The sequence below is a fragment of the Hypomesus nipponensis genome, chromosome 3 (genome assembly GCF_054491055.1).
Source record: "Hypomesus nipponensis isolate SF chromosome 3, ASM5449105v1, whole genome shotgun sequence".
Lineage (NCBI taxonomy): Eukaryota > Metazoa > Chordata > Actinopteri > Osmeriformes > Osmeridae > Hypomesus > Hypomesus nipponensis.
This window is the reverse complement of record NC_140363.1, coordinates 4122821-4147981: the sequence shown is the minus strand read 5'-3', so window position 1 is coordinate 4147981 and position 25161 is coordinate 4122821. Positions and strand designations below refer to the sequence as shown.

The 25161-nt window shown below is 43.0% G+C and overlaps 1 protein-coding gene across 5 annotated transcripts; it reads left to right on the top strand.

The window, feature by feature from the left end:
- The first annotated feature begins 789 nt into the window (after window positions 1-789).
- Window positions 790-24127, top strand: LOC146299399 (guanine nucleotide-binding protein subunit alpha-11). Of its 5 annotated transcripts, none has more exons than XM_084684538.1 (8): window positions 790-1302; window positions 1728-1910; window positions 15042-15226; window positions 15347-15501; window positions 17236-17364; window positions 19158-19287; window positions 19403-19556; window positions 19906-24127. In XM_084684538.1, exons 3-8 carry the CDS (start codon window positions 15080-15082, stop codon window positions 20094-20096), a joined length of 906 nt encoding a protein of 301 aa, XP_084540664.1. In that variant the 5' UTR covers window positions 790-1302; window positions 1728-1910; window positions 15042-15079; the 3' UTR covers window positions 20097-24127. The 5 variants fall into 5 exon arrangements, 4 of the variants coding, with proteins under 4 accessions (XP_084540664.1, XP_084540663.1, XP_084540665.1 ...); XM_084684539.1 differs by lacking the exons at window positions 790-1302; window positions 1728-1910 and adding exons at window positions 2412-3436; window positions 16201-16329; XR_014735187.1 differs by lacking the exons at window positions 790-1302; window positions 1728-1910 and adding an exon at window positions 2439-3436 and having other exon boundaries at window positions 19906-20698; window positions 21901-24127.
- Window positions 24128-25161: the final 1034 nt, after the last annotated feature.

Sequence of the window (25161 nt, the reverse complement as noted above, 5' to 3'; positions counted from 1 at the left end):
GTCAAAGTTGTCGTGTGTATATATGTCTATGGTCGTGTGTGAGTCTGGCCAATCATGAAATAGCTGGGTCGTCACTTGAACCCGTGCAGTTGCTCTTGAGAAAATGCGCTCGGCAACACAGCCGGCAGTTCTCGTATCGATCTCACGGTACTTTGATGGCAACGTCACAGTGACGTTCGTCAGCGCCATCTCAAGTCGGACAAAAAGTCTAAAGCCCAATTTATACTTAGGTCGCAGACACTTTTGAAAAGGTCGCCGACAGAAATGGCGTCACGGTCGACACTTTTAACCGTCGCTTGAAAGTGTCGCCTACCAGGAGAAATTTCTACTGGCGCTGATGTCGTCACATAGTTTGTTTAAAGCCTAGTTTATACTTATGTCGCCGACATTTTTGAAATGGTCGCAGACGAAGAAAAAAAAGTGTCGCTGAAGCTGCTGCATTTATACTTTGGCAAACACATAGCTATGGCTACATTGTTTACGCTTTGTAGCCTAGGTGATCGTTCGGAGAAAAATGGCTGTAGCTAATTTTGACAGGCATTATAAAGGTGTGGATATGTTCTAACTTGCTCTGCCAATCTCTCCTCTTTTCCTTCCATCTTAAACAGCTGTTGAGCGTTAACTGAAAATTCAAAACAATGCAGTCAACGACGCGTGCCGTCTATCTAGCCAATCACACTTGCGGGACACTATGTGACGACATCAGCGCCAGTAGAAATTTCTCCTGGTAGGCGACACTTTCAAGCGACGGTTAAAAGTGTCGACCGTGGCGGCATTTCTGTCGGCGACCTTTTCAAAAGTGTCTGCGACCTAAGTATAAATTGGGCTTTATAATGCCTGTCAAAATTAGCTACAGCCAATTTTCTCCGATCGATCACCTAGGCTACAAAGCGTAAACAATATAACCATAGCTACGTGTTTGCCGAAGTATAAATGCAGCAGCTTCAGCGACACTTTTTTTTCTTCGTCTGCGACCATTTCAAAAGTGTCGGCGACATAAGTATAAACTAGGTTTAACCAGAATTCAGTTTCAAGTCAGCCGGCTGCAGCGCCGCATGAAGTCGGGTCATGTCGAACGCACCTAATGATATCCCCGGTAAACCGGAAGTACCAATACAAGGAAGTGCAAAAAGATGAAAAATGTGGGTGGGGCGGAATAAGGTGATTAGGCGGAGCCAAAACCCGATCGATCTACGTCACAGCAACCAATCTACGTCAGATCACAGACGGTTGCATTCTGTTACTCAGCTGGTACGATGCAAAGACAAAGTATTAAACACATAAAACACTCAGAGACTGCAGGTAGGCCTGTTATATACAGTATATGCAATTGATTTAGCTAGTGTTGCTGTTGTTGCTAAATTCAGTAAATTCGAGGGGGCGGAGATTCAGCTCCCTTCAGGCGCGCCCCCCAAGTCTCAAGCAGAGAAGACTGCTGATTCTCAAGATTTCAAAGCCTAATTTAACATAGCCTGGGCCTATAGCCTACATGTCGGGGTTTTTTTTTCATTCGAATTTGGCTGGGTAGTTAACAACACATTCTTCTGTGGTGTGATGAATTAAAATTTTCTATTCCACTTTACAGGATCTTTAACATTTGTGACATGCATCTTAAATGAGATCATTTGAACAATAATTAACCAAAATTCTGTGGTTGCTAACTTTTTAACACAGGGCCACTCAAACTAATGTTAATGCAACAACTTCTCTTTGCATGGGACTCCGAGCCTGTTTATGGATCATGTTCATACACAAATGCAAATCTGGATGATTGGAGGGCACCTGGCAGTGGTCGTTTCGCCACCCTTGACTAGACAGCTACTGCCGCTTGACGAACGAGATGCGGTAGCCATTTCAGAATTATGGACACCAGATGCCAGTAGAGTTCCACTAATGTTCTTACCTTTCAGGTAGGCTACTCATACTCCAAATGTCGGTTGCTTGTGTATTGAGTTCATTGAAATGTTGTATTGGACGGAGTGGTCATGAATAGCCTGAATCATAAGCTATTACACTTCTGCGTTTAAAGACTATAACCGATCATGATGTGCCTAATCAGCTGTTAATTGCAGCCAACAAAACGTACAGGGTAGGCCTACACACGGTTATAATACCATTGGAAAACCATTTGGAAAATGACTGAACTTCGACCCTCTTTTTAATGACCAACAATCTCTGAACACAACATTTAGAGCTGCTGCGACCTCATCTCAAAGCCCACTTTAAGAACCCCGTTCATTCAATTGTCCTGCCCCAAACTTGTCCTTTGCTACCCCTCCTCTGTCACTCACTTGTTTTTGCTAAGTAGGCCTAACTTGTCATTAAATAAGACTGTGCCAAGGCTTAGGCACGCAGTGATCTACACTTAATGGAAGCCGCTTGCAAGACAAAATGATTAATCAGTGCTAACTCCGCTTGCACAATATTGTAACATTCGTTTAGCGGTTGGTAGTAAAACGTATTTAGCTCATTAATAATCAAATCACAAATAAATGGAATGTAATCCAAAAACTGTCTCGTTTGCTAGCTTCGTTACGGTAGCCGGACAAATGTAGTGCTGCTTCTACAGACTGACCAGGTTTGATTCCTCACAGCATCACACGGCGGTGGGTTTGACACATTTTCAAAGGCGCAAGCGACGACATTGGCTGGCTAGCTAGAAGGAAGAGCAAATCGTTAAGCTGTATAGCTGGCTAAGTGTGCCAGGAAAAGAGGATACACCTTGTGGTGAGAACGGTGCCATTTATTCGCTCCAAACATATGGATGTCAATCATGTACATTTTGCTAGATAAATGATCGTGTCTTGGGGTCTAGTTTGTTGCCGTTGGATGTCGCGACTGTGCAGCCAGTACCAGTAGTTTGTCCCATTTTCTGAGGGACGGACTCGGAAGACTGCATTGGACCAGGGTGGCAGAGAGAGAAAATCAAACGACAGAAATTAACAAGCATTTTTTTTTTTTTTTTGCAAATTGCCCTCAAGCAGTAGCCATCTTCCTTAATAATCTAAGATAAGACTAGAGTGGACCGAACATCTAGGGAGAGGCCCTCCGTTTTGACACTACCCCCTCTTCCCTGATTCCCCCGTGATTTATTTAGAATATACTGGCGAAGTCGGACGGTTTTCAACAAGGGGACAACTTAACAGCGAGGCCCCACATTCCCCTCCCCCATTCCTATCTAGACCCTTTTACCACAACCTCGCCCCAAATCGGAGCAGAGATTGGGATTCGGAATTTTGTACAGGTAGATCGGTGTAATCATCAGGTCCCGTCTAAAACCGGGCTGCCTAAACCAGGAGGATGACTCTGGAGTCCATGATGGCTTGCTGCCTTAGCGAAGAGGCGAAGGAGTCGAAACGAATCAATGCCGAAATCGACAAGCAACTCCGTCGAGACAAACGGGATTCAAGGAGAGAGCTGAAATTACTACTTCTCGGCAAGTCATACTGTCATCTGCATTTTCCAGTCTTTGATCGATGTTCTCAATTTAGATGTACGTTTGCTAACGCTAGCTAGCTAAAATGTTAGCCTGGCCTTCTCGACCTGGTTGGTTTAGCTACTGCTAGCTAGGTAGCATTCAAACAGCTAACGTGCAATCTAGCTTCGTTATCTAACGACAACATTTAAGCAAGCTTATTCTACAATTTTACGTGTGGTGTGATCGAAGACACATTGACAATCTTCACGCAAGCAAGATATATAGCAGAAGCACTATATATTCTAGGTAGGCAGCTGTTTAGCTTGCAACACTGATATTAGGGAGTCTTCACTTACTTTATCATTAACACGTTAGGCTAGATGTCATACATGGTGGTATTTAAACGTAGCTAGCTACAAAGTGCTTGCAACATAGTTGTTTAAGGCACCAAGGCACATATGCGATTGTAAGATTGTGCTCTGTTTTTTATTATCCAGGCAAGATAGTTAGCAAGTTGAGAATATGTTTGTGGCGTTGCAGATTTAAGTCTTTGAGGCATCCATGATGGACCAAATGTACAATGAGAATGTATGGGCCCCTTGACTAAAATGGTAGCTATTGTTTGCCATATAACTTTTTCTCCTTTGGTTCTTGACAGATTCCCTGCCTTTAAGACAGATTTATTTTATATTTAGTGCTGGTTAAGAGTGCCTAACCATCCTTCCCACATACCCGTGCAGTGACAATACAAGGGGACCTCATTATGTCATAGCAGGACCAGGAAGTGTGTTTGTGGGAAACTCAGTGTTTAATTCTATTATTGACTCTAGAGTAAAACACTCTAGAACAGGTTGTTCTTGGCCAGTGAAAAGGATGGGCAACACTGCACATTTTGAAAGCATTTGTCGAGAGATGTAGTTGGGGTAGAATGCTCTTCTTAGTCTTTGGTGCATTTAGGCCTACCTATTTTTTGATCTGCACTCCTGTTCTTGCACTTTGGTAACACTTGATCAAACATACAAATGGGGTTTTGTGAATTAGTTGTAATGTATTTTCTGCAAGCTACTTGATCCACTATAGTCAAAATGTCAGTACCTGTGTTTAATGTGTCAGTAAAGTGGGTTTTAAAAAGCAAATTATCCTCTTTGAGGACAATTAAGTCTATCTAGGTTACCTCCTTTGTTTCAAAACGTTTGCTCCTGTTTCTAGCCCACCAAACACAACCCAGGTTACCTGACATGTGGCTTCCTTCTGTTCATTTCCCTGCTGACTGGCTCTGCAAGGAGAAGTAGGCCACACCAGATCTAGGATTTAATATTGTATTCTTTTTAGTCTGCTATTCCTAGTCCCCAATGTTACCTTTTACTGAGAATTTTCAAACTGGTTACTGCTCTGACAACTTGGTTGTCTGGGTGCTGCTCTGTAAACTTCGTTCAGTCAAGTCAAACTTTACACTGCTTTTTTTTAGAGGACAATAATTGGCCATTTTTAGGATCATGAAATTGAATAATCTCATCTCAATATGTTGAATCCGTTCTGTGTGTGTACATAAATGTGTATGTCTTCAAATGTGTGTGTCGATGTGAATGGTTTGTGTGTGTTTGCATGAGCCGTGATCAGCCATGCTGTAAATGGCCTATCCTAAGTGAGTTAAGGCTGTCACTGGAAGCCTGGATAAGGACGTGTAAGGCAGGATTAGTCCAGGTTTTAATAGGCTTTGTTAAACACAGCCGCAGATGTCACTGACTCCGATGATCCCCTCAGCCTTCCCCTCACACGGGTGTAGGAACTTCAGGTATCCCCTGTCTCCCATATATGCTTCCAGTGACTGCAGTGTATCAGAGCCCAGAGGGGAGATTACATCTCCATGGCACTTTGTTCCATAGGTTGAAGTGTTTCCCCTATGATTTTTTCCAGGGGGGGCAGTTGACACATTTTGCCCACCATTTATTTTCAATGGAAGTTATGTGACAGGCCCCGCAAGGCAGTGGGAGATACCTGGCAGCGCAAACAGGTAGTCTAGCAAGAGAACCAAACCCCATTCTATTCATTTATTAGGGCACTTGCGGATGAGCAACGTCAGTATGTTGCCATTCGAAAATAGCTAGCATAGCATAGTATGCAAGGAAGTAAATGCTATTCACAGCACCTCACTGAGCCTTGTGTGGAGCAAATAGTCAAATTAACAAAAATGTTGTAGTTGCCAGTGGGTCTAGTGTACTCATCGACAGGCAATCAGAGCCCTATACTATGAAGCCGGATGTAGGGTTAGTGAGGTAACTTCATATTTAACTTTCAGTGTCACAAGATGGTTCACTTCTTACCAGGATAGATCACCATGGTAACTCATGCTGCACACTTAACCTGCTCCGTATCCGGTTATGTTCGAGATAACAGATCAACACATATAAAAGCACCGCCTACTGACCAACCAAAATCGTCTTGAAAAATGGCATCGCCATTTGTCGAAGAACCCGTGGATCTAATTGGATGGAGAACACTATTGTATTTAGAGTCAGATCTACTACTGCCTTAATGAGTGATATTGAGAAGGCCATTAACTATGCATTCATAGAGTATGTAAGTTTCTGCCAACATTCCATTCTTTTTTTGGAAGCAGCAACCGTGTTGCTTTTCGCTTGAATTATGCTTTTCAACTCTTGGTATTTGTTTACAATTTTAGTTTGCTCATCTTGTGTGTAGTATGGTGCTTGTAGACTTGTCCATGTTTGTAATTGTTCATATTTTGCAAAACCCCCAATTTATGTGAATGCGCTTATCGCTCAATTGAGGAAACCTGGGTTGAGTTAAGGAGTTGATAACCACCTTCGCAATACTGCTTAGTGCGATTGCAGTTGTTGGGCTTAGTGAAGCAAGATAAAGATAATTTATCCCGGACATGTTGAACTTGCTTCGTAGTACAGGGCCTAGGTGTATATAACAAAGGCAACCTTGCACTAACTTTAGTCACTAATTCATTAAACTTGAGGTGACGAGCAAGAAGTGAATTGCTTGTATGTGTTAATACAACTCTATCTTGTGTTTTTTTGGAATATATAGCCTAATTATATTTTGTCATATTTTGAAGGGGGCGTAAGGTCGTTTTAGGGGGGGCATTTAGCTGCTTCTGTGTTACACAATCTAACCCACAGGGTCTCATCATCATACCAAATCTCCTCCTTCTCCCTCACTGCGCCCCCTCTCCCCCTAGTGATGCACTGATGCCCAGGGTCTGGTCTGGGCCCGAGGGCCATATCAGGCCATAGCAGCAGGAAGCTCCACAGATCAGCAGTGTGCCTCTACTTGGTCAAAACACAAAAGCTTGGGAGCTGTGGCCTCAGCTGCTGTGGGCAGTAAAGTGAAGGCCACTGAAACTCTACAGTTTTCAACATCCAGGTGAACTTCTCCAGCACCACCACCACTTGGTGTTTGACTGTGCTGCACCACATTCTCCAGGCCTTTGTACTGAAATTAGAGGTTTTGGCCCTGTGTGATTAGGGCTGGACTGTAGATGCCCAGTAGGGCTGGGCGATATATCGAATATTATTGATAATATCACAATAATTCTGACGACTATTTAAAATCGGAAAATATCGAATATAACAAATTAAAATAAATCCTAAATCCTTTAGGCTAAAATCCTAAAGAAACCAGAAGCTAGCCTTATTAATGTGCATCAGCAAGGCACATGTGCATCACACTGGTACGTACATATGTCGATTGGCAATGTATTAATCCTATTGCCCATCTCTATTAGTAGGTGGTACAAAGTAACATCCACATGAATGGCAGAACCCAAGGTTTCCCAGCAGAACATTGCCCAGAGCGTCATAGTGCCTCTGCCGGCTTGCCATTTTCCCCATAGGGCATCCTGGTGCCATGTGTTCCTCAGTCAAGCGACGCACACTTTTCACGTTTTCTTACCAGACCAGGCCACTTTTTTCCATTGCTCTGTGGTACAATTCTGATGCTCACATGCCCATTATTGACACTTTCACCAGTGGACAGGTAATCAAATAATTGATGCATCGCGATGTGGACATGGACGGTGCTGCATCGATGCAGTGGCCAACCATAAACGATTATAATATAATAATGATGTCACTCATTAATTTTCCGGCCGTAGCATAAACATTCAAATGAAAAATAACATTCTCAGTAGCCTAACCCGTTTCATCTAGACCTATGATAGACTAGTCTCGTCTGGGTCTCATTTACCTGTCGACATTTGTCGCGATTCGCATAGGTGCCACTGTGCCAGAGCAAAATGACTGAGGGTGGTTGTGAGATCATCCTTAAAAACGCTCCAAGCGTTTTACAAACTGAGATATAGAACTTTATTTCAGATTTTACCAACAGGCTGGGAAGCACAAACTGGATAAATCGCATGCGATGTGCAAAGCCTGTCACACCAAAAATTAAATACGTTGGGAACACTAACTAAAGGAATCACGTTAGCCGTTTCCATCCTGAGTTGCTAGCAACAACACATGCCGCGGAAAGTGCACACTCTGGGCCAGCAACTCTGAGGATTTTCAATACTGCTAATAATGCTGTCTGCTGTGTTCAGACTTTGTTAAATGAAGAAACATTGTTTATATCTTACTACTTGTACTACTGAACGCAAGCTGTCATTAATATTGTTTTCAAGCTTGTTTGGCCAACCAATGTCAACATGACACAAACGCTATTTCGAGTCTTCGGGTCTGTAACTCCCAGAGCCCCAGAAATGACATCTGAAATTCGTGGCCACAAAATGCTATTTTGGGGATAACGACGTAGCCTAACTATATTGCGGGCAGTTCTGCTATACCTGTGTGGGGCTACCCAGAGCAAGCTAAAGGTGCAGTCATGGACAGAGATGATTTGATTGTATTGTATTTTAGGCTGGTGAATGACAGTGGTAAAGTTGGTTTGAAGTTCGATATTCAACAGATATTGGGACGCCCAGTAGCCTATTGTGTTTTTTTTTTTTTTTACCGGTGTTAGCACCTCTACGACTGGCCGCTTAGCCAATGCTTTCGGCTGTCTGAAGAACGCGTATGTTTAGGGACCATCAACAATTACACGTTTCAAAAGTCAATAGCTTCTCCACAACATGAACTAGGAGCGTCAAAATAATGTTTAACTGTTGAAGATGTATGCATTCATGCTGCAAAGCCTTTATCTTGTAAAAAAATGCTTTATACAAAATAAACCTTCAAACTTCAATAGCCTTTTGGTCATGTGACCTATAATCCTCAAATTCATTTGTGTTCACTGACTATGCATATGTAATATTATATATATATATATATATATATATATCTCCATCCCAGAGGAGCATGCTATGGACCCCAAGGGGGTTCGGATCCTTGTCACCTTTTTCATCCCTGATGAGTTTACGCTCCTGATTTATATTTAACTTGAATGTATCCGTTTTGGACACATTGTGCAGAGATTTATGATACAAACCGTTCGTAAACTCCGAATATATTTTCCTACCAATTCTCGGAAAAAGCTGTTCGTCCCTCGCATTGATTCTGAGCGTGCACAGTGAAAGGGGGCTATTCACTGGCGGGTCAGTTGTGAGTGGGAGAACGCGAGCAGGGCAAGAAGGGGCTAAGCAAATCAATGTGCTGCGCGCAGCTCTACAATGATTTTTTATTTTTTTTGCCATGTTAAACACTAAAAAAATAAAATATATATATATATATCTATATATATATATATTAGTAATGTCAGATGATTAAAATATTTAAATGCAATAATGTCATAGTTAACTCACGATTAATTGCACATTTTTATCTATTCTAAATGTCCCTTGATTTCTTTTTGTCCTCTTATTTTGTTCCAATTTTAATGCTCTTATCAACATGGAAAAGTGGATCAGATTGGTTGTTGCAAATGTATTTTTAAATTGGAAAAACAACATTGCAATTGCCTGGCTTTGACGAGGGGGTGGAGAATTTGCATCAGCTGTGTGCTTGGCCATCAAGTGGTATTTCAGACTGGATGTGCTGTGATGAATCCTCAATTCACAACAACAAAACACACAGATCACTTTGGTCTTGTCAATGGAACCATTTGGCAACTTTTTAAGTAAACTTTCCATTCAACTCACCATTCCATTTCATCGTCTCGCACTCGCCATCCACTCAAGACGTAACATCAGCCTGCTACTCTTTAGCCGGCTCACAAGCCCAAACAAGTGTGTGCGGCGTGCCTGTTGTTTTGTTCTCCGGTCTAACTAGATCCGGTGTGGTGTTGCAGTTTTTCTAATGTCAGTAGTTGTTGCAACAGCATGTGAAAAAAAACTACAAAGTTTGCGAGGCCAAAAACAACGTTAATCTCGCGATAAAAAATGTGATGCTGTTAAAATGGGTTTGCGTTAACGCCGTTAATAACGCGTTTACTTGACAGCACTATATTTATACATATACACCCACACACTTGTGGCGATCAATTTTGTTGTGGGTGGCTGCCACAAATAAATCAATGTATGGGAAACAATGACTATTATCTCGCATAATTACATTTATTAATTTAGCAGACACTTTTATCCAAAGCGACTTCCAAGAGAGAGCTTTACAAAAGTGCAAAGGTCACTGATCATAACATATCTATTACTATTATAGCCACTGTTGCTACTCCATATGTTTTTGCAGGAGCCTACGCAGTAGACTTGAAGGGTGTCAATCTGCATCTCTCTCACGATTTTCCGGCCGGAAACATGCGTCAACCATATGTTTGATTCTGTTGTACGATTGGCTGTCCATGTAGGGTTTTTAAAAACTCCTACATGGGGTTTTAAAATCAAAATTTATCATCATTATCCGTGGAACATTTTGTGTAATATGTCAATAGTTTCATTTGCCTGCCCTATTAGTGCTTCTGTCAGTCTTGTCTGTTACCTGCATGTTACAGAATCAAGTTTTTCAATTAGCTGTCAATCATACTGTCACATGAACAGTGTGATTTAAGTGAGCGTGGTCTGGTTACCTGGTAACTCCTTATGGCTAGCCTGCTGCGGATTGGGAAGCTGGAAGTGTCTGGGTAGGACTGAGGTGCTGACCTCCCCCCTCTGGCTAACTGTCTTTTTTTGATCATATAAGGCCATTTCTGCGCTGTTCAGCTGTGTGCATGTCCGTTTCAGAGAGAGGGAAGGAGAGAATGTGTGTTCAATCCCTTAATGCCAGGGAAGTGGAGTGTAGCCTCATTAGCCGAAATCTTGTATGTAGATATTTTCCTAGGTGCTGCTCGCCTTTCAAAGGTTTGTGTGTGTGTGTGTTTACGTGTGCTTGCCACTGGCCCGAGGAGTGCCAGCCGAGTTCCAGCCATGACACACAACATTTGCTGTTGATGCCGAGTACACACCCTCCTATTTCTCACTTTCTCCAATTTGCATGGTGTTTCTGTCATTTTACACATGAGAATAAGATGCTCTCACACTGCTAAATGGGGTCATTTGTAGGTCTCTTGAGATGTGGGGGTGTATAAGGAAGCTACATGGTAACTGTCCCATATAGGCCTACTGCTGCTCTGCTTTCAGATGGAGCATACACAGCCTGGTTCTCAACTAAATCCTAGTCTACAAGCTCCATCATTCTTTCCACTCTTCCTCCTGCTGAAGTCTAGCTTTCCTGACTTATTCCACTCCTCTCTTGTCAGACTCGATTTTCCTTTTTGTTGATTCTCGTCCTATTCTCCCTTTTCGTCCCAGTCATTCTCTACCCCGGAGCTCCTGTTCTCTGTTTCTGCCAATCTGGATATGTCCCATGTCAAGGCCCCAGAGAAGGGGGCCAGTCACAGTAGCTGAACAGCAGCTAATAGCAGCATGTCACTGCAGCACGCCTCACCAGTGCAGGATGAAGATCCAGGGCTTTTATGAAGGACTATTTGATTTGCTGCTCACTCCCACCCACTCACACAGAGCATTAAGTGCACACTCACTGCCAAACAGATGTAGTTGAGGCATATGAAGGTGGTCAAACTAAGGTGTGTGTGTGTGCGTGTGCACGCGCCATACCGTGTTCGCGTAATTTGCTCCTCTATCACACCCACGCGGACTGAGCACTCAGCAAAGCTGAGATGCGTTCAGTGCAAAGCAACCATTTTGCCCAGATACAGGAGGGAGTACTGTTTAAAGCTGAAATAATTGCAGCTTGTAGAAGGTCTGCCAAATTGAGACACCAAAATAAAGGTAACATCTATGCCCTGAGGTTGACCACAGGATCTCTTTGTAGACAGTTTGTTGGCATTGTGTATTTGTGTGCATTCTTTGACTTGGTGGCTGACTCTGCTCCCTTTCCTTGCTTAACCAGCACTACCTGCCAGCGACAGAGCCAGACTGGCACCTCACGCATGCAGACACCGTTTATCCTAACTGACCATGTGCATTTGCGTGCATGTTTACTATGATGCAAATATCTTTCAGGATTTCCATAGCTGATAAATCTGGACAACCAAGTTCATAGACAGAGAAAATCTGTGCAGATAGCCAGACACACAGGCCTATCCAGCAGGGGTGTCACAGTCATCAGCAGTTTTTCTCTTGTTACAAGTTGACATCATTTAGCCAATGAAAGGGTTGTGAAATCCTGCCTGGTCAGCCATCTTTAAAGGGGTCATTGAATGCAAAACCGAGTTTACCATAGTTGAATAACGACAGTTCGGTGGGTAAAATGGACATTCAGTGAACCTCAAAGTCCATTAACACCTCTTTCCTATAAAAATCTCACACTTAGAAACTGCCGCTGTAATATGCGCAGTTTCCAAAACTCCACTTTCTTTGGCTCTGGTCTGTACCTTTGTCACGCCCTAACATTTACATACACATCCGACCGTATGCTCATCACAACCGCAGGCTGTAAATATGATTTTGTTGCAAACAGTTATTAGCAATGCTAAAGTATCCTGTATCTAGCATAGGTAGAATGTGTGATTTAGTTTATTGGCAATGGGGCTAATGTCATTTCAATTTCCTGACTGTGTTTCATTCAAACAAATAACCTGTGTTGTCATGTGAATCTACAATTCACGATGCATGTTTGGCTATGTTGCGCCTTTGCTCCACAGCTTCGCTCGTTGTAAACCAACCAACCAGCGCGCATCATCTAGATATTCATGAGCATTCCATAAGAGGGAGAAAACCTCTCGTTTAATTCTAGGGCTATTTCATAGGGTTGCATTAGGGCGATAGAACAGCACCCAGGCCATTTTCAGGCCCACCAATGTTGCATACCCCAGGGTTTCCCTTCAGCACTTTTCAGCTAAGGCGGCCACCCAACAAGCGATAGACAACCGATCCCCCACCCCTTTAAGGTAAAACCTAGTGTGACAATACATCAGTGAACATATCAACCTGGAGCCATAAGTCTACACCAGGTGTTAGTGTTATGTCTGTCTGTGTACAACTTGCATGGTTGTACACAGTATCCTCCTGGCAACTCGTTGACTTCTGCATAGGTGTGTGTGTGTGGGCACACTGCAGTGTAGTTTACTTTGCACTGTTGCATCGGGGGCGTAATCTAAGATCCCTCTATGCCTCTCTCTCCCTCTCTGCTATCTGGAAAGAAGTGTTATCAAACCTAAGTAGTATGAGCTATTAAAACGTGACCTTCTTTTTCTAGATCATCCTCCAAAAAAAGAAAATACCAGATTCAAGTTAGGATATCCAAAATGCCGGACAGGGAATCGTTTGAGAATAGGGAGGCATATTTCCTCCTTAAGGGACATTGGTGGGGTTGGGGTGGGTAGGAGTACTGGGAGTATTGAAACAGGCATATGGTGTGTTGTCTGGAAGAAGAGGAAAGTGACACAGCTGAGGGAGAGAGAGTGGAGAATGATCTTGTGACGGGGTCACGAGAAATAAATCAGACATTTAGTAAGTGATCCTCCTGCTGCTTCACTTAGGCTGTCTGCTCTGTTTCTACACTGCAGGCACCAGCAAAATGATATATAACCTGTACTTGTGGATCCCCTCTCCTCCTCTCCAGGTGACAATTAGTGAATGCAACATGTTTGGGGACATAGAGATAAGGACAACAATAGAAACATGTTTTGAATAAAGATGCAAATACTTATAAGTGGCCATGGTTATCAGATACACTGTTTCTGCATGACTTGATTGATGGAAGGGAGCCAGCTGCCTGGCCCGACAGTAGATAGTAGGGTGGCAGTTTCCTGCTCTTCGGTCTCCAACCTTAAAGACTTGCAGGAGAGAAGGCCCTTCCAGTTACAGTAGCGAGTGAAGGAACAGTGAGAGGACCGGAGGGATGAAGAGAGGGGAGTGGTGTAGGGTGGGGGGAAGGGAGGGAAGAGGGAGCCTGAGGGCATCATAGTTATATTTACTATCCTCTAGAAAAGAGAGATTGAGTGAGTGAGAGAAAAAATTGCAACAAAACGGAGGGATAGAGGAGAGGTTGCCATGGCAACCAAAATATGGCTGCTCTTCAAAAACCTTGAATGCTTGAATGTAGGTGGTGTGTGTTCTTCTGTCTTCTGCTTCTCTTTCAGTTTGCACATACTGTGGATCCCTGTCCATTTGATTTGATGAGAAATTGAGGATTTAACTGGCAGTGGACCAGTGCCCTGCGGGTTAAGGTTAGGTTCTGGTTATGGGGAGAGTGAGGGAATGAAATATGGGTTACTAGCTCAAACCCTATAACAAAGCAAAACTAGTAGGATGGTAAGAGAAATACTTGACAACTTCAAAAATGCAGGGCCTGTAACAGAATTGTCACACACTTGTTTAGCAATGTAGAATTTACCAAGGAAGTCTATTGTTCAAATGGCTTACCTATGTGTATATGTCTGCCTGACTGTGTGCCTGTGTTATTATTGTGTTATGGACCTTCTCCTTCTAAAAACACACCATGCCACCCTCGTAAACTTAACCTACTGTAGACTGATTAAGACAAACCCTTCACAGTGCTAAAGAAAACAGAACTCGCAGTTGTAGTTGACAACTGAATCAGAGACTATATAGAGAGCCATGTTGCTCATTGACGGGGCTGTTTTCATGTTCTATGCCATCTTTGTCACTCTCCAACCATCCTCTAATTCCTAGATCCTCCGTCCTTCCCCTGCCCTGCCTTAAAAAAGACAAATAACCTTTGACATTAGACAGCATTTAGTTTAGCATAACCCATTTAGGTTTGTGCGGTGCCCATTAGGTTTTGTAATCCTGGAAAGACCCTGTTGAGGTCCACTCTGTTTTGGGGTCAAATAGATGCATATTTCCTATGTCAAGAGGAGCAAGGGTGAGGGTGCTTGGTGCTGGTCAGGGCCAGAGTAGCCAGTGGTGAAGATGAGAAGCTTGTTGGTTGGTCCATGTTTGGAAAGTGTTTGCGTTGTGAGACATTTTTGTTGGACTTGAAGAATGCCACACTTCTTCTAATGGAGATGTCCTCTCTGAATTCCTCTTCAAACTGTTAGACTGAACTCCCTCGCTTTCATCCCCTTGTCTGTCTCCTTCACCAAGACAATTAATTTCTGGAATGCTATAGGTTTACTGGTTCCTCTTTTCGGAGTCTGTTGTGTTCTCCCTTCAGCTGTGCTGCATTCAATGTGTGTGCTGTTATATGTTCCCCCCTGCTCTGTTTTGGTCCCCTCTGACGGTCTGCTGTGCTGGTGTTTTTAGGCACAGGAGAGAGTGGAAAGAGCACGTTTATTAAGCAGATGAGGATCATCCACGGGGCGGGCTACACAGACGAGGATAAGAGGGGCTTCACCAGGCTGGTCTACCAGAACATCTTTACCTCCATGCAGTCCATGATCCGTGCCTGTGAGAACCTCAAGATCCCTTACAAATACGAGCAAAACCGGGTGAGTTAATGTGGCACACTGAACCAAGCACAGATTAACATCCCTCATCCCTATTTTTAAAATTTCCCTTCTTCCTCTTTTACTTCTCCCCCCCCCCCCTTCATTCCTCTGTCCCTGCAGTCTAATGCCATGCTGGTCAAGGAGGTGGACATTGAGAAGGTATCTGGGTTTGACCATCCGTACATCAATGCCATCAAGACCCTGTGGGCTGATCCAGGAATACAGGAAGCCTATGACCGCCGCAGAGAGTACCAGCTCTCTGACTCCACCAAATAGTATGTGCTTGTGAGTGGGTGTTTGTGTGTGTGCATACGTACAGCTCATCTGTGTTTATGTGCATGTGTGAGAGTTTGGTGAGACAGGTGATGCAAATGGTGTGTGTGCTTGCTTGCATGTTTGCTTATGCTTACGCGTGAGTGTGTGTGTTACGTGTGTACAGTCTTTGGTGGTGTTATTTGCAAAGGTGCTTTCATGTGTGTACATGGAATATTGTGTGTGTCTGTGTGTGTGTCTGTGCTTGGCTTACGTTGTGCTGTGCTCGTCATTCAATTGACTCTACTCCAGAGATTTGGAGCATTATCTCAGACGTACACCGCTCCCTCAAATGCAAGCGGGAAAACCTCTGCACATTTAACTTGTTATGGATGTGGTCAACTGAGTTGCATGTGTGCAGAATGCTTTCTAGGCTGTATTCGAAAGTGGAAGGTGGTTGGTGTTCGATGTGAAGATGAGCTACTAGACTCAAACATTAGATTAAAGCTGAGCCACTGCATCACCTCACTCTGCCCCCTGGCTGTAGGTTGAGTGTATTACAACCTAATACTGTATAATTCCTGCCCCTAGGTCTGGCGTGGGAGTGAGTGTATACGTGTGTGCGTGTATGGACTCTGCATCGGTGTCTTTGAAGATGTCTGACACATGCATGAGTTTGAGTCATCGGCTACCCAAATAAAAGTGTATGTGTGTGTCTCCAGTTACCTTACTGATATTGACCGTGTGACGGCCGAAGGCTATGTGCCCACCCAGCAGGATGTGCTACGGGTCCGGGTTCCAACCACCGGTATTATAGAGTACCCCTTTGACCTGGAGAACTGCATCTTCAGGTAGATGCCCAGTAAGAGGAACCCTGCATCAGGCACCAGGCAGAGGCTGCCCCCTGCCCACTGCTCCTGGGCCAGGCAATTGTCCACTCCTCTGGCAGAGATTAGAGTCGAGGGAGGATAATCCTGACCCCTGACGTGTGGTTAGGGGGTAACGTTTGCTTGTGCCCAGGACCTAGATGAGTTCTGGATGTCTCAAGGGAAGCTGGCCCGGTCCTATCCGGTACCTTGACCAGGAAAGGTTAAAAGGTGACGTCATAGACCCTCATTCTACAGGTGGCCTGTGTATGGCCTCTGCGCTGTGAGCTCCATGAAACTCTTCAAAGAGATGGATCTATTGAAACTGTTTGGAACTGAAACAGTCCCCATAAGTAGCCCGCTTCCTGGTTTCCTCTATGACATCATCTGTCTAACCAGTATTCCTCCAGTGAGCTTCTGCTGCTCCCACTGATGTCCTTGCCACGTCCTTGTGTGACACACGCAGGTCCCAACTTAGCAACCTCTTTGAGACTGGGCTGGAGAACAATATTATCTGAACAAGACCCTAGAACTGTTAACTTGACAACCGAAATTGCTTGGAAGGTCTTTATTTTAATGGAAGAGTTGATACCTGTGAAGAAAACAGAAGTAGAGTTGGCTTCTCTATGATGACAAATCTCTGGTCTCACAGAGGTAAGCTAAGGGTCTGGGAGTGGCGGTGAATGATTTGACTAACACCCTTGTATCTCTTCGACATGGTACGGTCTCCCAAGCCTCATCCACCAGACCAATCCACTCTTTGGAATGGCAGGGGGTTTTGGTAACTGTCTTGTCACGCTTTATATGACTGTTGTCCTTGTTTCTCTCTCCCTCTCTCTCTCTCTCTCTCTCTCTCTCTCTCTCTCTCTCTCTCCAATTGTCTATTCATAGCTATCTAACTGATCTGGACCGTATCGCAGAGCCCAACTATCTGCCCACCCAGCAGGACGTGCTCAGGGTCCGCATCCCCACCACTGGGATCATAGAGTACCCCTTCGACTTGCAAAGCATCATTTTCAGGTAGAGGATGCTCGCTTTAGCTTCCATATGGAGACTCGAGTGAACCAGTCAATCATCCCATGTGTTCTGCTTGTCTCCTGAACCCATCCGCTCATTAACGTTGTGCCTCCCCCATCTTGGATATAAAGTTCATGCTGAAAGCTGGCGTTTAGCGCTATGCCCCATATCCGCCCCCTGTGTCTCCATGCACATTCATAACACACACCTTCTCTGTTCTTACTCGCACACTCCTGCACTCTCCTCCATCCCCACATTAACATTCTCATGAGCCCAAAGTCCTACATTTTGTGTCTCAGTAAATGGGTCACCTCGCTCCACTCTTCTCTTCCTCCCCCAATCCTCTCTTCCTATCCTCTCCTCTCTGCCTGGCAGAAGAAACGAGGTCGTCCTCTCCGCTGGAGGAGGGTTATTTTGGGCTGCAGGTCCTGCAGAGCTCTGATTGGCCCCGGGTCTCTGTGGACCCCAGTGGACTGGGCCACCACCAGAGGGCACTGATGAACTGCAAATTAATATCCCATCTGTTACATGAGACCATGTATTTCCTAACCCGGCCTAGTGTATGTATATCCTATACATACTCAGAAACATCTGTTCTTTGAATCACGGTGTTGATGAGCTTGATTGTCCAGAATCTCATGTTTGAGGAGTTGATATATACGCTATAAAACTGAGACATGAACTTTTCCTACAAGAACTGGCTGACCTTGACAGGACGATCAGGTAGTCGGCAAGGAGAAGGAGATGAAACAGAATGGTTATTAGTAGGGGTCCAATCATGCTGACAGTGGAGCTATAAGAGCTATCAGTGTGTAGGCGTGTTCCACACCCCTCTGCTCGAGGTCACAGAAACCTGCCTCTGTACATTCTCGTCACATGCAATCCCAACCATGGAATCCCGCAGTCAATGTCCTTCTCCACCCTCCCATCCTCTTCTACTCTACTGCCCCCTTCGTCAGTCTTCCGTACTCAGTCCTCCACCTTTCTGGCTCTCCTTTTCACTCTTTTTTTATTTCTGTCCCCTTTGCTTTTAATTATTTTTACCTCCTCTCCACCTGTTTTCGTCCTTCACTAAGGTTTCATAGCTGCATGGCTGATCCTGTCTTAAGCTTCAAACACATACACACATACACCTCCACCCTTTCTGTCTCACAGATTTACATGGGTTGGGGGGGGGTATAGAGGTTGCCCCTGACCAGTGGGATGGAAGTCCAGAGTTGGCTTTGCTCGTGTGGATTTTTTAAACACTGTGATTAAGGGCAACATCTACCTCAATGCATCACTGAAGATGGTGTTGGGCACAACTCACTCACTGTGGTTATAAATCTTGTTCATGTTTGTATCCTGTAAATGTGTGTTCATGTCACAAGTGTGTTTTGTGTATTCTACACCAAGCAGGGTTTGGCAAACTGACAGCTGTGCTGTCATCAACCATGCCCATGGCAAAAATTACCTTTCTTACTATTACTTTAAGTTTGCCAGACTCTGGTCATATAAGTATCTATTCATGCTCTTTCAGGTTCTGTATCTGTCTTGAATGAGAATGACAGTGTTTTTACTTATAAGTTAAAGCACATAGTTGAGCAAACATTCTGAAACTTTCTAGGAATTACTGAGGACACTTTCGCTAATGGAATCACAACCTACATGAAGGGAAGACAAAACCTCATCATATAAAATCAGTTGTTTTCAAGTAGCTGTTGTGCTAAACAAATACACACATGCATGCCCACAACCACACAGATATTAAGATGTGTTGTTTGTGGTCCTGCGTATTCTGGCTCCTCCCCCTCAAGAATGGTGGATGTGGGGGGTCAGAGGTCAGAAAGGAGGAAGTGGATCCACTGCTTTGAGAACGTTACCTCAATCATGTTCCTGGTGGCACTGAGCGAGTACGACCAGGTCCTAGTGGAGTCTGACAACGAGGTAACGCACACACATAAACATCGATTGTATATCTGGATGATGCACTGTCTTTCCTGTCTGGCTTTCTGTCCATCTTTCTCTCTCACTCTTAGTCTCTCTGGCTCCCTCTTATCAGAACCGTATGGAGGAGAGTAAGGCCCTGTTCAGGACTATCATCACCTATCCCTGGTTCCAGAACTCCTCAGTCATCCTGTTCTTGAACAAGAAAGACCTGCTTGAGGAGAAGATCACCTACTCACACCTGGTTGACTATTTCCCAGAGTTTGATGGTGAGCTGGTGTTAGTATGCACGTTTGTGTGCATGGGTATAGTTGTGTGTAATTTTTTGAGGCACAAGTAACCTTTTTTTTTGTTGCAAAAATGCTTTAGGAAATAAAGAAATAAAAAGATTAAACCATTTAATTTTTTGTGCCAAAGCACTTTTATACTGCTACACAAATACATAAGACACATTTTATGTATAAGACAATCTTCATGTAAAATATCTTGGGTGCCTAAGACTTCTGCACATTACTGTATGTGAGGTCACGCTGCTTTAATTGAGTATGATGGTCATTATTAGGTAGAAATCTGTGTGCCGTTAAGACAACATTGTAAGTGTATGTGTGTGTGTCATAGGTCCCCAGCGAGACGCTCAGGCAGCGCGGGAGTTCATCCTGAAGATGTTTGTGGACTTAAATCCCGACAGCGACAAGATCATCTACTCCCACTTTACGTGCGCCACGGACACTGAGAATATCCGCTTTGTGTTTGCTGCTGTCAAAGACACCATCCTGCAGCTCAATCTCAAAGAGTACAACCTGGTGTGAGCTCACACCAGCACACCTCTCCGTCATAGAACACACACACCTCACTGAGTCTGTGCTCGGCTCCACATGCGTCAAACATACCAATCACACATGAAAACACAGACACCTATTGGACCCCATCCTCTTCTTGATTTTCACTACAATGGTTTTAAAGACGCCACTGTCTCCCCTGTCAATCCCCCACCTGCCTGGCCACAGCTGGCACTCACCTTCCTTCATGGCAGCTTGGATCAGTATTTCCCCAAACCCCCCTGCCCCCCCCACCCCCACCCCCCACACTAATCTGGCACACATACACCCTCATGGGCTGTACAGTAACTATGTAGGGGACATTGGGGTGTGTGTGTGTGAGGGGGTGGGAGTGGGGCCGCAAAGACCAGTGAGGTGCTGTGGATTTGTGAAGTCAGGGGTTTAACCCCTTGAATCTCTTGAGTTGACACCTGCTTGTGAGTTCACTTCCTGCCTTCTTTCTGAGCTCTTGACAGCGGAAGTTGGAAGCAGCGAATAGGAAACCATCAACAAAAATGCAGCGTGGAACACTGCCGTGAGCTCAAGGAGGAACAGCATGACCCAGAACAGGATACGATGTTACACACAGGAAGGTAGGGGGCGGAGAAAAGAGTCTCCACCTTGCATCCATGAATGTACCCTCCAGTGTGAGCGTGGCAATCGCAACACATATTAAATGCATATGTCAAAACACTAAAGCACGAGACGGAGAGAAAAAGCTAATCTAAAATCTCTCTTGCTGAGATTTTTAAAACATTTTTAAAAATAGTAACTTCTATTTATGGGATAATAGTGACTCAGAGGTTAATAACACAGGATAATAAAACACCGAACCTTAAATGTCCAAAAACTGAAATATACAAAAATAAAAACATGGAAACAGAAACTTACTTGACATAGGTATCCTTTGCAGATTTCTGTGTTTGTTTTATGTTGATCACATTGCTTCCCTCCTCAAGAGGATTTCTGTATGGAATGACAGACTCTGTAACCTTCCATTTAACAATCTCAGTATCTGGTTCCACACTACGTTCAGACTTTAATGATGACCCTACCACTCGATACAAGTTGTGCTCTGATTTTGCCATCAGTAAGGGCAGCATGTTGTCATTCAGTGTGTGCGATCATTAAATGTAAGAATGTCACCTTAGATGGCATCTAATCGCTGTCACTGCAATCCCATTGGATACACATACTGAGAGTGACATGGTGACGTTCATTATATCAAACACAGGAAGGATTTCTGTTTACTTTTTTATTGTATAGTCACTTTTTGTTTTATAGAAGATTGCTTATGAGTGATGAAGTGGAGATTACTGACCTTTATTTCCCAGATTGATGGACACGTGCACTCTGAAGTCTGCAAAAGTTCTTGTTTGTGTATATTTGTTTGTAAATACATATACACAGAAACACTCCTGTATAAACTCTGTGGTACACAATATTTGGCAAAAAAAAGGAAACAAAAATGATCCACTTCGTTTGACAATGTACTGTTTTTTTGTTTTGTTTTCGTATGAATTTAAGATAGTATTGATACTGTGATTCTGGATTTTGTTCACTTTATTATTAGAGAAACATTCAGGGCTGAGTGGTGCTGTGGGAATAAGAGTCTGAAGAATAGGCACGTCCACAGCCTGTCCTGTCACTCTAGACTCCAACATGACACTACAGCCCTTTAGTACTGAGTCTAGAGCAGGCTAGATTCTACACTATATGGTGACAAAAGAGATAATAAAAATGTTTAAAAAAAGTAATTAAAGATTTTTTTTTATTTATCTAATTTATGGACCAGGTTTGAAGGTGTGGATGATTTGACTGCTTTTGTTAAGTCATGTCGAAGTGCTCCTCTCTCCCATGGGAAACCAGGGGCATACTTGAGTCTACTCTGCTGTAAAAACAACCGTCTGGTATAGTATGGGCTTTCTCTGCTTTCTATTTTCTCTTAAGATATTTCCAGTTGAACTAGCCATTACATCTCCATGTCCAGACGGTATGGTTTCTTTAGCAGCCCTCACACTTTGTTTAATAATTAAAACTAGTATTTCCTTTTTTTATTTTTAGTTTATGCTGCGCTGTAATACGAACATAGAACAATGTACAATATGAACGTAGGTGTTTTCTTTGTTTTTCTTCAATGATTGAAGACCTATGCTTGCTATTTGTAATTTATCACATGGTTCTGTCGTTGGTTTGCATTGTTTAATTTCCAGTTTTTGAGGCTTGCTTTACTAGTGCCAGTGATGTGCTGATATACTTTTGGTCTTTGAAGCTTTACCTTTTTCTACGGGCAACTTATCCTCCATTCTCATTAAGGGCTATCACAGTGCATCAAGCAGGTAATAGCACAGGGTCACAGTGAACAAAGTCAATTCACTCACGCTTGTTCCCAGATAATCTTTGTTCTCACAGCAGTTTTAAAGCTTGGGAGTGGTGGGCAGTAAGGGACTAATATGATGTAGGATCGTTTTATGTTTGTTCATTGGCTAGTGTAAATTCAGTTTGGCACAGTGGTTAACATGTCTCTGTCCAATATATTGTATCAGATGTGAATTATTATGTGTTCTTATCTATAGGAAGTCTCAAACACTTGTCACATTTAAAAACAAAGCGTAGTTCATTACCAGGTGTTTGCTTTTGGCCAAGTTTTATGAAGTGAAGCGAATAGTGAGAGTTGCCATTTTTTGCTTAGTGTTTTTTTCAGATCTTATCAATAGATAATTGATTAGCTGTGGACAGTAATTAGCACCGCTTCAGTTCCCTCACAGTAAGTAGTGTTTGTCCTTCCCTGGACCGCAGATTAGAGGCTTGTACAAGTGATATGGTACGTTTACATCTCTGCAAGTTAGGTTCATGTTACCTCCTGTGTGCGAGTACAGAATTGCAGCACAGTGTGGACAGCTAGACTGTTAACGGATCTGCTCCATCTGGCTGTATGGGTGCCAAGGAGAAGAGGTTCTCTATTCAGTTCCCCTGTATTTGCAGTTGGGTTTCCTTTCATCTCACCTGAGAAGAAATGTATTCTAAGACTGTAGACAGTGTGGATTAATGAGTTCAAATGCTCCCATTTTATTTTTGTTGTACATGACTGCTAGTTTGTGAAAGGACTGGACAGGTTTCTGCTATCATGCTGTAACTTGAATTTCCTTTTATTTGTTTGTAATTAGTGGTATTAGGTAAATGGGGGACAAAACAGATGCAGGCTGGCTCAGAATTAGAACCTAGTTTACTCTGTAGCCATTTGACAGTTGGGGTTGGACTTGCCATTCCTGTGAGCGAATTAACCAGTGGAATCTCCTTTCTGTTTAGAAATCAACATGGACACGGTGCAAATTGAGAAGTTCAAGTTATTAACTTTGGTTCCATTCCCCTGCTCTTTCTTCCTCTTTCTTTGTATGATAAGAAAACATTACAGAAATACTTGTTTTTAGGACCACTTGATTTTTTAATCTAACGAAACCTGATGGTAAATGTGTAGTGGCGTATAAAATGCAGTTTTCTTTTCATGTAAACCAAATGTAAATGATGTATTATACGGAGTGTGCCAACCTCACTCTAGAGCCAGGATCTCTAAGTGCCAACGCAGTGGTCATTATCAGTTAGAGGGCTGCACTCCCAGGCAGCCTCTTTTTTCAAACACACCAGAGACGAAACAAAAGGTAGATTAGAAGTACACAAAATACTTTATTCTGTATTTAAGATTTAAGAGAAAATTGTAACTTTATTTTATTTTGGGGGAAATTATAATTGCATGTGTTTAATTTGTCTTGCAAGTGAGGTTTCATATGTGCTTATTGAAGCAGAGTTCTTAAGAGTTGAATCTTTTTTTAATTTGTATTATTATTGATTTTCATTACTCTGCCATATTTCTTTTTTTTTTTGTCTCATGTATTTGTTTCAACCACTGTTGCCTGATCCTCATTCAAACATGAACATGAATTATGATCATTGCCGCCTTCTAAGAGAGAAACATAATGACAAGGTATCTGTTTTAAATTGAAATAAATTTGTTCCTATACTTGCTTATTGTGTGTTTCATGATTGCTTAGTGTGTGCAGTTCTGATCTCTAAAGATGTGATGCTTCTGTAAACCTGAGATTATATTCAAATTGCTGAAGTATACTCCATCTTGGGAAACAGACAAAATTGTGAACTTGTGCTTTATTTGCCCTGGCAGATGGGTGTGGTTAGGGTTAGCCTTTCATTCAAACAGGTTTCCACCTCGTCCTGGAAAGTGCTGAGCCACTCACAACCTTTTTGTCAGAAATGGGGATGATTTCATATTATGACTACATAGGAGTGCATTTGAGTCATTTTCATACACAACCAGTGTGATCTTTTGTTGCTCTAATTTGTTGTTTCAATCCATTTGTGTCCAGAGGCATTTCGAACTACTCCCATTGATAAGGTCCCTTGAAAATCTAGGCGCACACACATTCCTGAGCTTAAATGTACGAAGGTGCATAAAAAATTCATACAGGTGTTTCTACAGTTTCAGATTTAAAAAAAAACACTTGGCGTGAGTATGTGTAACACTGCGCACATTAGAACACACTAATGCACAGTGCCTGTTATTAAGTAGGTGACAAGCACAGATTCTTGGAATTATAGATAGGGCACAGTGCCTGTGATGTCGTCGATGATGCACAGATTTCTGTAATAGATGCAGATGTGTTTCAGTGCTTTTAGTACCTAGATTTCTCTGATCACAAAAATACTTGTTCAACCTCCACATCATCTTGTCACTTATGCACATTATAAATGCAATTTCTTGTTATTTTAAACAAATTGCTAATGCTCTGGTACATTCATGCAAATTAGGGCTGCAACAACGACTCGATAAAATTTGATTATTAAGAGTTGGCAACTAATTTCATTATCGATTTGTTGTGTTGCGTGACTGTTACACCACTCACATAAAGCTGCAAGCAGCAATGAGGTGGCCAGCAGTCAAATGACCCAGAAAACATTTTACACATCCTCATATGAGGGTAACGAGTACACGCAGCACGTTTGGTGTGAATCCATCAAAGATGTGCTGAGATACGACCCAACT

What these genes read in the sequence shown, in the direction of transcription:
- LOC146299399 (XM_084684539.1), top strand. Translation starts at nt 3,301, where the DNA reads ATGACTCTGGAGTCCATGATGGCTTGCTGCCTTAGCGAAGAGGCGAAG. An exon ending in GCTGAAATTACTACTTCTCG is followed by an intron (nt 3,437 to 15,041) that starts GCAAGTCATACT and finishes TGGTGTTTTTAG; the next exon opens with GCACAGGAGAGAGTGGAAAG. An exon ending in CTCTCTGACTCCACCAAATA is followed by an intron (nt 15,502 to 16,200) that starts GTATGTGCTTGT and finishes GTGTGTCTCCAG; the next exon opens with TTACCTTACTGATATTGACC.